Here is a 13,985-nt window from a genome sequence, read left to right as displayed (position 1 = left end):
ATATTACAAATTATTAATACTGTTAAATAAAGTTACGTTAATTAACTTTTAAGTGACTTTATTGCATAAATATATTTTAAATCCCACCTCCCCTTCCCCTCCCTCTTTCTCCTAAATAATACTCCCTCCTTTCAAATTTATGCGACATCATTTGATTAGGCACTGAGTTTACAAAATAAAAAAAGATTTTTGAAATTTCTGATCCCAAGTAAATTTTTGATATTTGCGTGATTATAAATTATATCATAAAATTAAATTTTTTCTAAATACAAAAAGATAACTTTTTTTCGACAAACTAAAAAGTAAAGTTTGACAAGTAAATGACTCATGAGTTGCTTAGCAAAGCAGGTTAACCAACGAAAACATGTGATTGCATTACTACTTTTTGTGATAAAGTATTATTTTTGTGAATGTATCACTAATTTTGAAAAATAAATAAACTAATATATGCAATTAGTAATCACTAATCAGTCAACCCCTCCCCCACATGCCACATGTCTACATTCTCATTGGTTACTTTTTAGATCCCATTCATTTTCTTTTTTTCTCCCAAAGTTATTTTGCATTTTCTATTTCCACCTGAATTTCTCAACCCAATACTCTGTTTTTTTCTCAGGTAAATTCTATCTTGCCTTGCTATTTTTCATCAGAATTCATTCACGTTGCAGTCTTTTTTTTTAATCGTTGGAATCAAAAGTAACAGTTAGGGTGTTTTTGGTATGACCGTCTTGATTTTCCTATTCATTTTCTTGTGTTTGGTATGCGTCGTAAAATGTGGCATTTGTAATTTTGTATATATTCGATGCATTTGAATTCATATTGCAACTTTTGGTGGTGGGGGTGGAAGGTGGGGTAGGCAGGGCGTGGGGTGGGGTTGGGGATGTATTCGCGTGTTTTTGTTGTTGGGAAAATATTTTCCAGGAAAACATTTTTCGAGATATTTAGTGCTACAAAACAAGGGAAAAAAGGAAAACATTTTTCGTCATGCCAAACACACCCTTAATCTCATCGAATTCAATGCTTTCTGTAACAATCTCATGTTGGTTGAGGTTTCAGATTGTAGTCTCTTTATATGATTTTAGGAAATTCACACCATTTGAGCTAGCTATGGGGTTGACTTTGTTCTAATGTTCATTTTTTATACTCTCTTTGTCCCAATTTATGTGGCACAATTGGGATTTCGAGAGTCAAATTTCTTAATTTTGATGTGACTTTTGGGCAAATAATCTTTTTTTTTTTTTTTAAATTTACTTATTTGGAAACTATACAAGAAGTACTTTAAGTGACAATAATTAAAAATTTAAAATATTCAAAGGCATATGAAAAAATTATGTCAGAGAAGAACTTGTTTGACTCTCGAAATGCGAAAGGTGCCTCATAAATTGGGACGTAGGGAGTAATATGTTAATCCTGATATCAGGTTACCTAATATTGGGCTCTCCATCAGCCCATGCATGTTATCTACGCTCAAGATATCTAGTCCTGAGCATGTGATAGGCATTAGAGTTCTACATTGATTGAGGGTATGACTTGTATTCTCTTTAAATGATTTTGGACTATCCTCACCAGTTGAGCTAGCTTTTGGAGTTGAGTTAGATCAATAATCCACTTTGCTTAACATCTTCTGTACAATATATATTTGTTGAGTGTTCCATTATGAGCTTTCCACAAAGTGAATACCATAATTCAATATGTTCAAAGCCTTGTTTCCCTAGTTGACATGACATCCTTCATTTGATCATTTTCTTTTCTTTTGTTTAACTCAGCCTATGTGCGGACGATTGTAGTAACATAGTTAACTACCACCCAAAACAGTCAAAAACTATGAAATAGAGGATTCATGTGCCTCAGGGGACGACTAAGTACTTGAAACATAGGAGTAATAACCTATATATCTCAGTTTGAATCCTACCTACAACACTCGCCCACCTAGTCCAACCTTCGGCAAGTTCACCTGACAAGTAGTCTTGTGAGTTTTAGCAGGCTGACGGGTGGATTAGTAAAGTTGAACAAAAAGTGGCCCTGCCCGAATGCCACCAATTCAGGAAAATTTGGATATAGAGAATTCAAATAGCTGACTTTAACTAATTGAGATTGAGCGATAGTTGATTAATTAATTGATTGATTGTATATATAACAAGTAGCATATTCATGTATGCGAACTCCTTTTGGTCTACAGATAGCATTAGTTATGGCTACTCCTGAGGACAACTTCAGTGGCAACTTGGAGAGAGAGTTCTATATACCTACCTATATACTTTCACCGGATGCAAGTCAGGGTGAAGATTTACATTTGTCTGATGTACCTACATGCCCTGTACTAGTGTTTATCAACTCCAAAAGTGGAGGTCAACTTGGTGGAGATCTTCTTCAGACATATCGATCACTTCTTAACAAATATCAGGTATTGTAGCTGATTTCTTGATTCACATAGCAAAGCTTGGTGAATGTAAATTGTGAGACGAAATTGAAATAAATTCTTTTTCGGATATTTTTTATCAATTTCAATCGAAATGTTAGAACTTTAGGTCAGGTTGTTACAGTACCTCCAACTCTTTAATGGGATATGGAATTTAGAGACACCACACCACTCCATTTCTCTGTTTCCTTTTAAGCCTGAAAATTTTATGGCTCTTTTACATCATTTTGTCTTTTCTGTTCTTTCTCTTCTCATTTCATGAATTTAAGCAGATCATTCATTTGCATTTAACTTTTCAGGTTTTTGATTTGGGAGAAGAAACTCCTGATGGTGTTTTACGCAGACTCTATCTGAATCTGGAAAAGCTAAAGAATGATGGTGATGAATATGCCACCAAACTTGAGGAGAGATTGAGGATAATTGTGAGTACATTTTAAATAGTTTATTATTTCTATGGAGTTTCTTATAAATTTACCAGATGATTACTTTCCAGCATCTAGCCCTGACACATTTGTTTACTAGGTTGCAGGTGGAGATGGCACAGCTGGCTGGCTACTTGGAGTTGTATCTGATCTCAAACTATCTCAGCCACCACCAATTGCTACTGTGCCTTTGGGAACTGGAAACAACCTTCCATTCGCTTTTGGCTGGGTAAGGATCTTTAGCTGAAACAGCTCAATTCACCAATATGTGCTGGATATATTCTTCTGCCAATGGTTGCTCCAAATGGAGTTGTGTGAGAGAACTGTTAAAATGCTCACTGCTATCTTACTGAGTAACTTTTTTTTTTTTTAAGCTTAGCTTATGCTATGATGAAGTTACCAATTAATCACATGAAATTCTTGTAGACAAATCAGCACATAGACATTTTCGCTTAAATTAGTTGCTGGGTTTCAAGTTCATTTCATCTGTAATACATTGACGTGTATTCATCATGGAGGATCATACACCATATAATATGCATTTGTTGTAACTGGCAGGGAAAGAAGAATCCAGGAACCGACCAGAACTCGGTTATCTCATTCATGAAGAAAGTAATGGATGCAAAAGAAATGAAGATAGACAGGTTATTCCATTCAAATGGTTCAAAGAGTTAGTTCGTGCATTTTGACAGTTGCCGCTGTGAGCTTTTCTAAATTGAATGATCCCTTTAAAACGACGTTCAATTGTTCACTAAGATTCCTGTCAGTGGCTGGTACAAACTGGAGTTATTGTATGCTCTAACCAAATTTGAGTATCCGGTTAGAATTTTTGAGATGAGAGTCAGTAATTTACGGTTAATCTAAATGCATGACATGTAGGGGTCACGAGTAATAACATGTTTTTCTTTCCTAGAATGGAAAAAGAAGGGGAAAAGTAACATTGAGAAGTAAAATTGTAGGCCCGACGTCTTATATGTGCTATTCCTTTTTATCTTTCCTAAAGAGTTCGGTTTTGTGGAACTGGACAAATGCTTCAGGTGTCTTAAGTGGGGACTGATAAGTACCTAAACCGGTTGATGAAATCATGAAAGACTAATACATTTGAAATGGCATACGTGGTGTCTAGTTGCAGTGTCTTCATATTTTTGTAGGTTTCTGGTTTGTCCTGTAGTAAACAAAAAAGGTGATTACTGGAAGCATACACACCCGTTTTTTAATTTTTTTCATGTATTATTAAATGGGGCCACATTGTGTAGATATTATGTGTATTGAGAGAACTGTTGGTAACATGAAAGCTTAGTTCACAAAATAGAAGTAACATTAGCAATGTTGATACTTCCGTAAACTCTTTTGTTTTATGGTTGCGTTAAGGACAATTATATATTCAAAACCTGGTGGATGTGGGTTTTAAAAATATCATTTTTGTCTATTGTTTTAAAAACTTTTTGGTTAAAATATTGCACAATCATAATAAACTACTTCAAAACTTCATAAATTTTCAAGTTTTTTGGAAGTTCTGATTTATCAAAAAGAAGTTTTATGGAAGTTCTAGTATTGCTTTATCCGATATTCTTATTAAGGTTTGACGATTTGTCTAATTTTATACAGTACTCACAATATTATAAGTGATTTTATAGTTTAATTGATGACACTGATTGAGACCAATCAGCAAATATTGAATAATTTGCCGTTTAAACAGTTGGCACATTCTAATGAGGATGAGAGCACCAAAAGAGGGTTCCTGTGAACCAATTGCACCACTTGAGTTGCCTCATTCGTTGCATGCGTTTCACCGGGTTTCTTCATCTGATGATCTTAATGTGGTAAGAGCTGTACATAAGGAAACTTCTATTACATGACTAAATTACAGTATCATACTAGTCTACTCTACCTTCCATGTGTGCCTAAGGTCCCTGTCATCTGTACTTCTCTTTTTGGTGTTACATTCTTTGTGACACCAGACTGTATGAAAACCTTTGTCTCCTGCTCCATAAACCAAATTTTGGCATTATCTTAAATCTTTCTTTTGGTTTTGTTCTTTTCCTTTTTCTATACAAAGGCGACTTCATTTGGAAAAGTGGATATGGTTGGATTGGGTGGATATGGTTGGATTGGAATATCATGTTTTACAATTGCTTGCAGTGTGCTAATTCATTGACCTCTTTATGTAAAATATTCTAATATAATCTTCGCTACAGAATAAGGTGCAAGTATACCACCAATTGTAATGTAAATTGAAATACTACAACACACTTATCTGTTATAAGTAAGCCTCTTCTACACTCATTAGAGCCAATACAATTTTCGAACTTGGCTTTTATGTATTTACTTGCACATATGAGAGCCTGCTTCAGGCTAGGTATGTAATTCCACTATGACATTCATATCCAAATTTCTTGTTTGCTTATTAAATGACAAGTGTACACATGCATGGATAATTTGTGGGTTTTGAGAATCATATTCCATTTTATTATCTGTTACAAAGCGTTATCTTTGCTGAAAATGAAGAGAGCATAAGCTCCTCTGTTTTCCTTTTTCTTTCATAACAACAATTAAACTACTTATTTAATATCTCACAGGAGGGATTCCATACATTTCGTGGAGGATTCTGGAATTATTTCAGCATGGGTAGGGAATATTCTCCTGATTATGAAATACGTCCCTGAAAGCCATCCAACATTTTCTGTTTTTCCTGCCACATTTGATAACATCAAACAGGAAAGGATATGATAAGAAAATCTACCTTACTTGAGGTTGGAATATCTTATGCCCCCGTCAGGAGTATTCAAAAACGTATTGTACTATCTTGTGGTTAATCATAAATATTTGATAATAGAAAAGACAAAACTATCTCAATTAGTGAAAAATGGATTCTTTTCCACATTTAGACTTTTTCTGCCGTTTTGATATACATAATCTTTTGAGTAAATGTTACCGGTGTAGGTTAATTTTAACTATTAATGCTTGTTAACGATATTTTCCTTCTCAAAAAAAAATTTAACTACTAATGCAAAGGTGAAAAAGAAAGCCAAAGTAACTAGCCATATTGCCATTAACATCCATCTATACTGTCTTAAGGGACATTCCTACTATTTACTGCACTGGACAATGGTTTTACTGAATGACAACCTCTATTTGGATGTGAAATCAACTAAGTATTGGCTACAAGTTGTCTCAAACCCGAAAAGGAAAGCTGAGTGTATTTTGAAAGTAGTATGCTGCTTGTACTATTGTTTATCTAGTATCACATCTATCTCAAATTCTCTCTGTCGTCAGGGATGGATGCACAAGTATCATATGCATTTCATTCAGAACGGAAGATGCATCCAGAAAAGTTCAAAAACCAGCTTGTCAATCAGGTATTAAAGTGAATGGCAGGATTAAGATGAATTGGCTCCACTTTTATACATTTATTCTTGAATGTGAGGAATTAAGATGACTTGGATCCCTTTTCATATATTATCTGAATCATTGTGTATCCTTTTGTAGCAAGGTCAATGTCTCTCTACCTTGTACTCAATAGATTCTAGTTCTGTGCTACCTGAAAAAGTAGAAAATACAAAATTATTGTGAATGTTAGCAATTGACTGAGCTGATAAAACCAATAGGCGAGATGTAATGGTTCTTGCCCAGGAGAATCCTTAATCTATCGGAAACTTATTTGCAGCTTCATTTTTCAGTCATGTGGTAAAAGGAGGTTTTAAGAATTTTAACTTTGGTACGGGTTTCAGCTTATTAAAATTTGGATATGTCAGACCTCCTGATTTATATCTCCCTTGTTGAGACCGAAGACAGTTCAAAGTTTAGCTTAAAATGGACTAGAGAAGTTCAGTTAGTGGACTTTTTAGGATTACTGTAAGTAATTCTCTTTCAGTAAAGTGTAAAATTTTGGAGGTGGCCAGCATACCCTTAATGCTGAGGAATACAAAGTTACCAGTTTAAAAAAAAAAAAATGGACTAGAGAAGAATGCAAAAGAACAGCCCTCATTATCCTAAGCTAGGTTATTACTTATTAGAGGATTAGGTGATGAGAATAAAAGGACGAAGGTTAGGGCCTGTTCTAGTTTCTTTTTCATTCAAGCTTGAGAGGGAAATCGGTGAGAGTGCGCTTATTAGAGATAGCTATGAGAAGATTCAAAGTTACGACACTTTTGCTTCCTAGTGGATTGCTTTTAAGATCTATTACACTTCTGGGGACTGTTTCTGTCCATTTCTGTTCATGTTACTTCTCGTCCATTATTTTCATTAGCCTGTGATCCACCTTTGTCTTAGGAATAGCATGCTTCTAATAATCCACATTAATCAATGTGATGAGTCATTGATAGGATCTCGAGGGATTTTGCTTCTAGTCATGAAGATTTCACGTGATTATTCTATAGAGATAAGTTGCATATGATAGAGGGATCAGTTGCTTGCAAGTTAATTTGTACATGTGAAAAATTGAAAGTACATTTAATTGATTGTTTGACCAATAATGTTTTGGTGGGGAAGTGTAATTTGCACTTTCCCTTATTGTGCAATGGTTTGTGAATAATTAGTGTTGGCACCTCACTGTTACCATTTAAAAAAATTTAGTGTTGGCACCTCAGGAGTATGGGGCAAATTCATCTCAAGTCAGAATCCTTTTTTTACGATGATGCCATTTTGTATAAGTATTGATTTGCATATTACACGGATCTTTATTCTGTTAACTATCACATCTTGATGTATATGACAATATATATATATATATATATATATATATATATATATATATATATATATAACCAGCTAGAGTTAGACTGCATTCTCTGTTATGTGTTTTAAGGACATTCTCCCAATTCTACTTTTGCTCACTTTTTTCATAATGTTTTCTTCTTTTTTCAAAAGGAAAAAGCAAAACACAATAAACTGCAAATAGCATGGTACTGAATGATGTAAAGTTTGTAACACAGTTGAGCAATATGGAGCTATTTAAAATTGCTACAGAACATTGAAAATATTGTTTCGATCACGTTATGTACTATCAGAAAAGGGATATCACATTTTCTGTTCAGCTTAATATTTATTAAGTAAATGGGATTGATGGTCTCTATTGTCAGTGTTCATGCTAAAATAAATTTATTATGTACTTTTTCCTTGTGGTAGTGATTTAGCATTCTCCGAGATTAAGCCTCTAATCTCTTGCTGTACTCTGGGCTTATATAAATGCAATACCTGGATTACATCATGAAAACGAGCATTTCATTATCTTCTTAATTAGGTATTATTTGTGGAAGTTTGCTTTATGGTTTTTCTGGCTTTCTCCTTAGAGTACATATGCAAGGCTTGGATGTACGCAAGGATGGTTTTTTGCATCCCTTTTTCATCCTTCTTCAAGGTGAGTCTGCAGTGTGCTTTAATACATGTAATTTTTTTTTACTCAAAATTTTGAATAATTGTAATGGAACCTCTGCCACTTTTGATTACCGAGGGGAAATAATTAGCTAGATATGATTAATTCAGTTAAGTCTCCTCGGAACAACCAAGAGGATTTCTATTATATTGATATTTTTAATCTTATAGTGATGGTGGCCGGGCCAAAATTCATAACTGTGTATCAAATAGTCAAAAATGTTATGTGCATTTCGGTTGGATTGAACCCCCAACTTAACTTTCAGAAATTTATTTCTACTCAACTTTTGATATAGTGCTTTCTCCTTTGACACTAATTGTAAATAGCTATATATATTTCCTTGAACTTACAATTGAAAACATGAAAAACCAAAATTTTGTGGAGAACTCAGTAACTGCTACAGGTCAGGGATTTCCTCATTTGTCTGACGCATAACTTGTGCTGTTAAATGTATGCAAGTAGGACAAACATCATGCTTTTCTAAAATATATAAAGAGGAAAGAACAGTGATTCAAGTAAATATTTATAGGATTCATTAGCTTACTATCACCTCTTGATGATGTATATTATGAGAATATCCGGGTTTACATTTATTGCAGGAACATAGCTCAACTGGCCAAGGTCAAGATAATGAAAAAGCACGGGGAATGGCAAGACCTTCACATCCCTCACAGGTAGCATCAATTATTTGTTGTAAAGTAGAAACTTTAGAAGACCACCAGATAATCTACTTTTTGTGTCTCTCTTCAAATAAAAGATTCTGGATTTTCTCCTGTAGTATAATTCAGGTTGCATGTGGCATCTATCTCTATGTTTTGCAAGTTGATTGCTAAACATGTCAACTTTTGAGTAATTAACATTTTTCTTCTTCTGGCTGTCGAATTATACTTGCAGTATCAGGTCAATTGTGTGCCTAAACTTGCCTAGCTTTTCTGGTGGACTGAATCCTTGGGGAACACCAAATAGCAACAAACGCCAAGATGTATGTACTCTATTTGATTCTTCCTCATCTACCGTTCTTTTTTTTTTCCCCCTCTATTTTCATTGTGTGTGAGATTTGTGTGTTTACACGTGTGGCGATATCAACAGATTCCTGTCTTAAAATACTTTTTTCCCTTTCCCCTTTTTTTCTGTTCTAATTTATCTTCAAATCCATGTACCTATGGACAGAGGGACTTGACTCCACCATTTGTTGATGATGGCCATATTGAGGTTGTTGGCTTTAGAGATGCTTGGCATGGAATGGTTCTTCTTGCTCCAAATGGGCATGGGACACGTCTTGCACAGGTTTGGGATATTGATTTGTTCTTTCAAATACAACTGCGTGTATATATTATGCATGCACATGTATAGACATACCATATTCATATGTAGACCTTAGGTGATATCATTTTAGTGATCAATGGTCAGTTGGTTCAAGATGGTCCAAATGTTAACTTTCCTACTGCATATAAGATCCATAAGTTTGCAGCAGAATTTGTCCACTTTATGGCATACCCGTGATGAACAGTTCAAAGCATAACCTGCTTTGCCAGAGGGCACATATCTTTTAGAAACTTTGAAAAACCAGATCATTTTGTCAACTCATTGCCTGATTCATTGCTAAAAAAACTGAGCTGCATTTTTTCATTTGATTTTTTTCTTCAATTGTCCTGTTTGTAGGCACATCGAATCCGGTTTGAGTTTCATAAGGGTGCAACTGACCACACATTTATGAGGATCGACGGCGAACCATGGAAGCAGCCCCTTCCCATAGACGATGACACTGTTGTGGTAGAAATTGCTCATCTTGGCCAAGTTAAGATGCTTGCTACCCACGATTGCAGATCCAAAAGTATACACGACCCTTCAAGTCATGTCAATCATGATGGTGATGACGGTGATAGTGGTGGTGAAGAGGATTCGGTTGTTGAAGAGCAGAGAAAGTTCGGGGCGGCAGACACATTCAAAATGCCTGATGAAGTTGATATTTCTCATCTCAGTTAATTCTTTAATCCCTCTTTCGTTCAAAATTTACTTCTATGACAACCTCCATATTAATTCGCGGTATAGTAGATTGAATGGTGGTTCGTGTGGGGTATTATGACCTTGACATTTCAGTATCTGCATAGCTAATTTTCTGATCAATTTCAGTGTAAATGTGAGTTGAATTTGTAAGTAGATGAATCTGGAGATGCTTGAAGACATCTCCCTATTGTAACTTGAACTTGAAATTTCAAGAAAATCTCATATTTATGCTATTCATTATATCTAGATGAATCATGTAACTAAAGTACCCACAATCTTCAAATAATTAAAGAAATTTTAAAGTTTTTGATCTCCTTATTTCGCTATTTATAAAAATTTCCCTGTTCTATTTTTCGGTTAAACTGCATGGTTATCTATTCCATTTTATGTGATATTGTTTGGCAAAAGCGCTTGGGACCCCCCTGAACTTGCAACTTTTTATATAGTGCACACCTAAACTATGCGGAGGATTAAAAACCCCCCTGAACTTGCAACTTTAAGTGCCCACACCCCCTTAAGTGTCCACACCCCTTAGCCGTGTAAACACGCACTGTACACGGTGTAAAAAATGCGTGTGGTTGTCACGTAGATATCCACGTAGATAATTACAACCCGACCCAAGTTACCCATTTATTTTAACTTTAAACTAAACATTGGGATTTAAACCTCTTTTATCTGTCAAAATTTCAACCCTCACCGATGGTTTGTCTCCCTTCATATGTTTCTCGAAAGCACGTTTCATTGTACGCCTTCCATTACATTTGTTCTTTAGGAAGTATAGGGGAGTGAGTAGATTCATTTCTCCTCCACCAATGAGCTAATCTAATAAATAATTAACTTTCGGTAGAAGGAGCCCAAACAATAAGCATTCAAGGATATACGGCTAACTCCTCGCATTTTCATATTTTCTTTTGTTATTTCCTCTATCGGTGATGCTTTCCTTTCCAAAATACTCAACTCTCTTGAACCCGAAAATCACCACACAGATCAATGTATTAAGTTTTCCTAATACTAATAACCGGACAATACAAAGAATATAAGAAACGATATGAGAACGAACGGAGGCATAACTAAACATAACTAAAAGTCGTTTCCCGGCGTGGACTTTTAGTTAAACACAACTAAAAGTACGGGACCGGCATAACTAAACATAACTAAAAGTCTGCCCCCTCGGCGGACTTTTAGTTAAACACAACTAAAAGTCTCATGGGACCGGCATAACTAAACATAACTAAAAGTTTTTCCCGGCGGACTTTTAGTTAAACACAACTAAAAGTCTCGGATCCGGCATAACTAAATATAACTAAAAATACGCCCCCCTCCAAAGATATTCACTTGCATTTCTAAGAAAGTATGCCTCGATCGAGCTTGCATTTTAATCTTCTTATGCAGATATTGTTCCAACTCACATGCTTAATCTCGGTTTACAAATTAACAACAATTAACATAAGTATGAATTCGACTTGAGACAAGCAACCCAAGCGATATGTCCAACTTAACGGAATATAGAGTACTAGATTTTTTCGAATCGAGCTATTAAATTTAAAGTAACCATAAAACTTTGCGTCCATGACGGTGAGTTTGTGGTAATTAAGTTATATCCCAAAGAAATTAACAAATCAATATTCGCAGATTCGTGTGGATCCTCGTATATATACTTCAAAACCTAACAATAAATTGTTCGAATTAAGCGAATAGTAGTTAGTATCTCACGTTAATGACAATGGGTTCGTGCCTCTCGTGGTGTTTAACAATTAACATGTACGCTATACAATGCAACCCATAATTAGTCTAGTATTATAAATCATTGGTTCAAAGATTAATGGAAAGGAAGAAAATTGATGGCAAAGAGAAGAAATTTAATGGAGGAATTCTTGAAATTTCTAATATATGGTGGAGGAGAAGGGGTTGTGGTGTATAAATAGGAAGAGAATAGAGAGAGACGTTGGGGAAGGAAAATATTAAAGGAAAATGGTTATTTTAAGTTTTTAACCGTTGGGGGGTCTGATGTGGACAAAAAATGACCCCCTCACGCGCCAATGAACATTTGAAGTCACCTTCTGTGCCATGTGGACACTTAAGGGGGACGCGACGCATAAAGTTGCAAGTTCAGGGGGGTTTTTAATCCTCCGCATAGTTTAGCTGTGCACTGTATAAAAAGTTGCAAGTTCAGGGGGGTCCCAAGCGCTTTTGCCATATTGTTTGGAGTATGAGGTTTAGGTCAAGAATTTCAGTATGAATTCAGACATAACCTTCAAGTCTCTTTTAAATGAAACTTATATATTTAGAAACTACATAAACAGTACTTTCTCCATCCTAATTTAAGTGCATATTTTCATTTTTAATTTATTTTAAAAAGAATTTCTAAGTTCCTTGTTTAGAAATAGTTTAATTTTAAATTTTTCATTTTTACCTTTAGGGTGTGTTCGGTATGGAGGAAAATGTTTTCCAATTTTCTCATGTTCCGTTTTTTGAAAAATATAATTTCTTTACGAAAACAAGTTCCTTAAAAATGAAAAAAATGACTTCTCAAATGAAAGTAGGGAAAATAAATCCACAAATGACATTCTATATTAATTGTCTCCTCTTCACCCTTGAACTTTCCCCTATCAACCACGCACGTTTTAACCCCATCCACCAAGCCAAACCCCAACCCCACCCTACACTACTCCCCACCACCCACCCCTCCCCCTTCCGAATTTTTTATTTCATATATTTCATTTTACTTTTATAAAAACGAAGAATTTTTTTGCCCCTACCCCCACACCCCCCCCCCCCGAATTTTCTATTTTTATTTTACTTATATAAAAAGATGAAAAAAAAGATTTCTTACCCCACTACCCCGCCCCTGCAACCCTCCCCCTCCCCCCCGCCCACCCCGAAATTTTCTATTTCATATATCTTAAAACCTTTTCTTACCCCACCCCCTGGGTGGTGAGGGTCTTGGCAGGCGTGGGGTGGATGGTGGGAGTGGGGTGTGTTGCGGAGGGGGTGTTGGGTGGGTGGGGATTTTTTTTGGGGGGGGGGGGGAGGGTGAGTGGTGAGTATTTTCCGAAAAATATTTTTTACTAATCAATTGAACATGACAAAATAAGTAAGAAATTTACTTATTTTTCCACGAACACATTTTTCAGGAAAATATTTTCCTTGAAAATCATTTTCCTCCATACACACACTCTTAATGACATAATTTATAGTTACACAATGTCTACATCTAATCTTTTAAATAATAAGTTTCAAGAATCTTATTTCTTTCTTAAATTTTGTACCGTCGTCATATAAATTGTGAGAGGAAGAGTACTATAAAATGGAGTATATATTTTTACTTTTTACTTTTCTTTTTCTTTATTTAGTTTCTCCTAAAACATCACCGTGCACTGCCAATCACCTACTTCTGAAAAATTGAGCTTTACAGAGTCATTTACAGTTTTACTGGCATCAATCTTACACACATAATTTACCAATCGTCCTTTTCAAATACAGCAAGTATGCTCAAACATATCAAGTAAACTTTACCAAAATGAATTTAGTAGATGGCGGATTTGTTTGAGAGGTCCCACTTTTCAAACAAGAGAATCATAAAGTCCCCATAAACAGAAAACACTCTCACCAAAAATTTATCTGTGTTCAATAATTAGATCATAATGTGCGTAAATTAACTATAATTTAATTATTTTAGTATTTGAAAAAGATGTACACCCTCCATCCCAATTTATATGAGCGTGTTTGGCTAGACACGAAGTTTAAGAAAGAAATGAGACTT

General features: G+C 35.1%; 1 protein-coding gene across 5 annotated transcripts; it reads left to right on the top strand.

Annotated features, from left to right (window-relative positions):
• The first annotated feature begins 545 nt into the window (after positions 1–545).
• Positions 546–10,459, top strand: LOC132053395 (diacylglycerol kinase 5-like). 5 transcript variants are annotated; one of them, XM_059445415.1, is made up of 13 exons: positions 546–616; positions 2,180–2,404; positions 2,719–2,841; positions 2,942–3,070; positions 3,400–3,485; positions 4,541–4,664; positions 5,421–5,469; positions 6,118–6,200; positions 8,133–8,200; positions 8,815–8,889; positions 9,110–9,197; positions 9,386–9,502; positions 9,878–10,459. In XM_059445415.1, the coding sequence occupies exons 2-13, from the start codon at positions 2,192–2,194 to the stop codon at positions 10,199–10,201; spliced, it is 1,479 nt and encodes a 492-aa protein (XP_059301398.1). In that variant the 5' UTR covers positions 546–616; positions 2,180–2,191; the 3' UTR covers positions 10,202–10,459. The 5 variants fall into 5 exon arrangements, with proteins under 5 accessions (XP_059301398.1, XP_059301395.1, XP_059301397.1 ...); XM_059445412.1 differs by having other exon boundaries at positions 581–599; positions 2,164–2,404; XM_059445414.1 differs by lacking the exon at positions 546–616 and adding an exon at positions 1,023–1,049.
• The last annotated feature ends 3,526 nt before the right edge of the window (positions 10,460–13,985 follow it).

This window comes from Lycium ferocissimum, chromosome 4, assembly GCF_029784015.1.
Source record: "Lycium ferocissimum isolate CSIRO_LF1 chromosome 4, AGI_CSIRO_Lferr_CH_V1, whole genome shotgun sequence".
NCBI lineage: Eukaryota > Viridiplantae > Streptophyta > Magnoliopsida > Solanales > Solanaceae > Lycium > Lycium ferocissimum.
The sequence above is the reverse complement of the archived record's forward strand: the minus strand, read 5'-3'. Positions and strand labels throughout refer to the sequence as shown.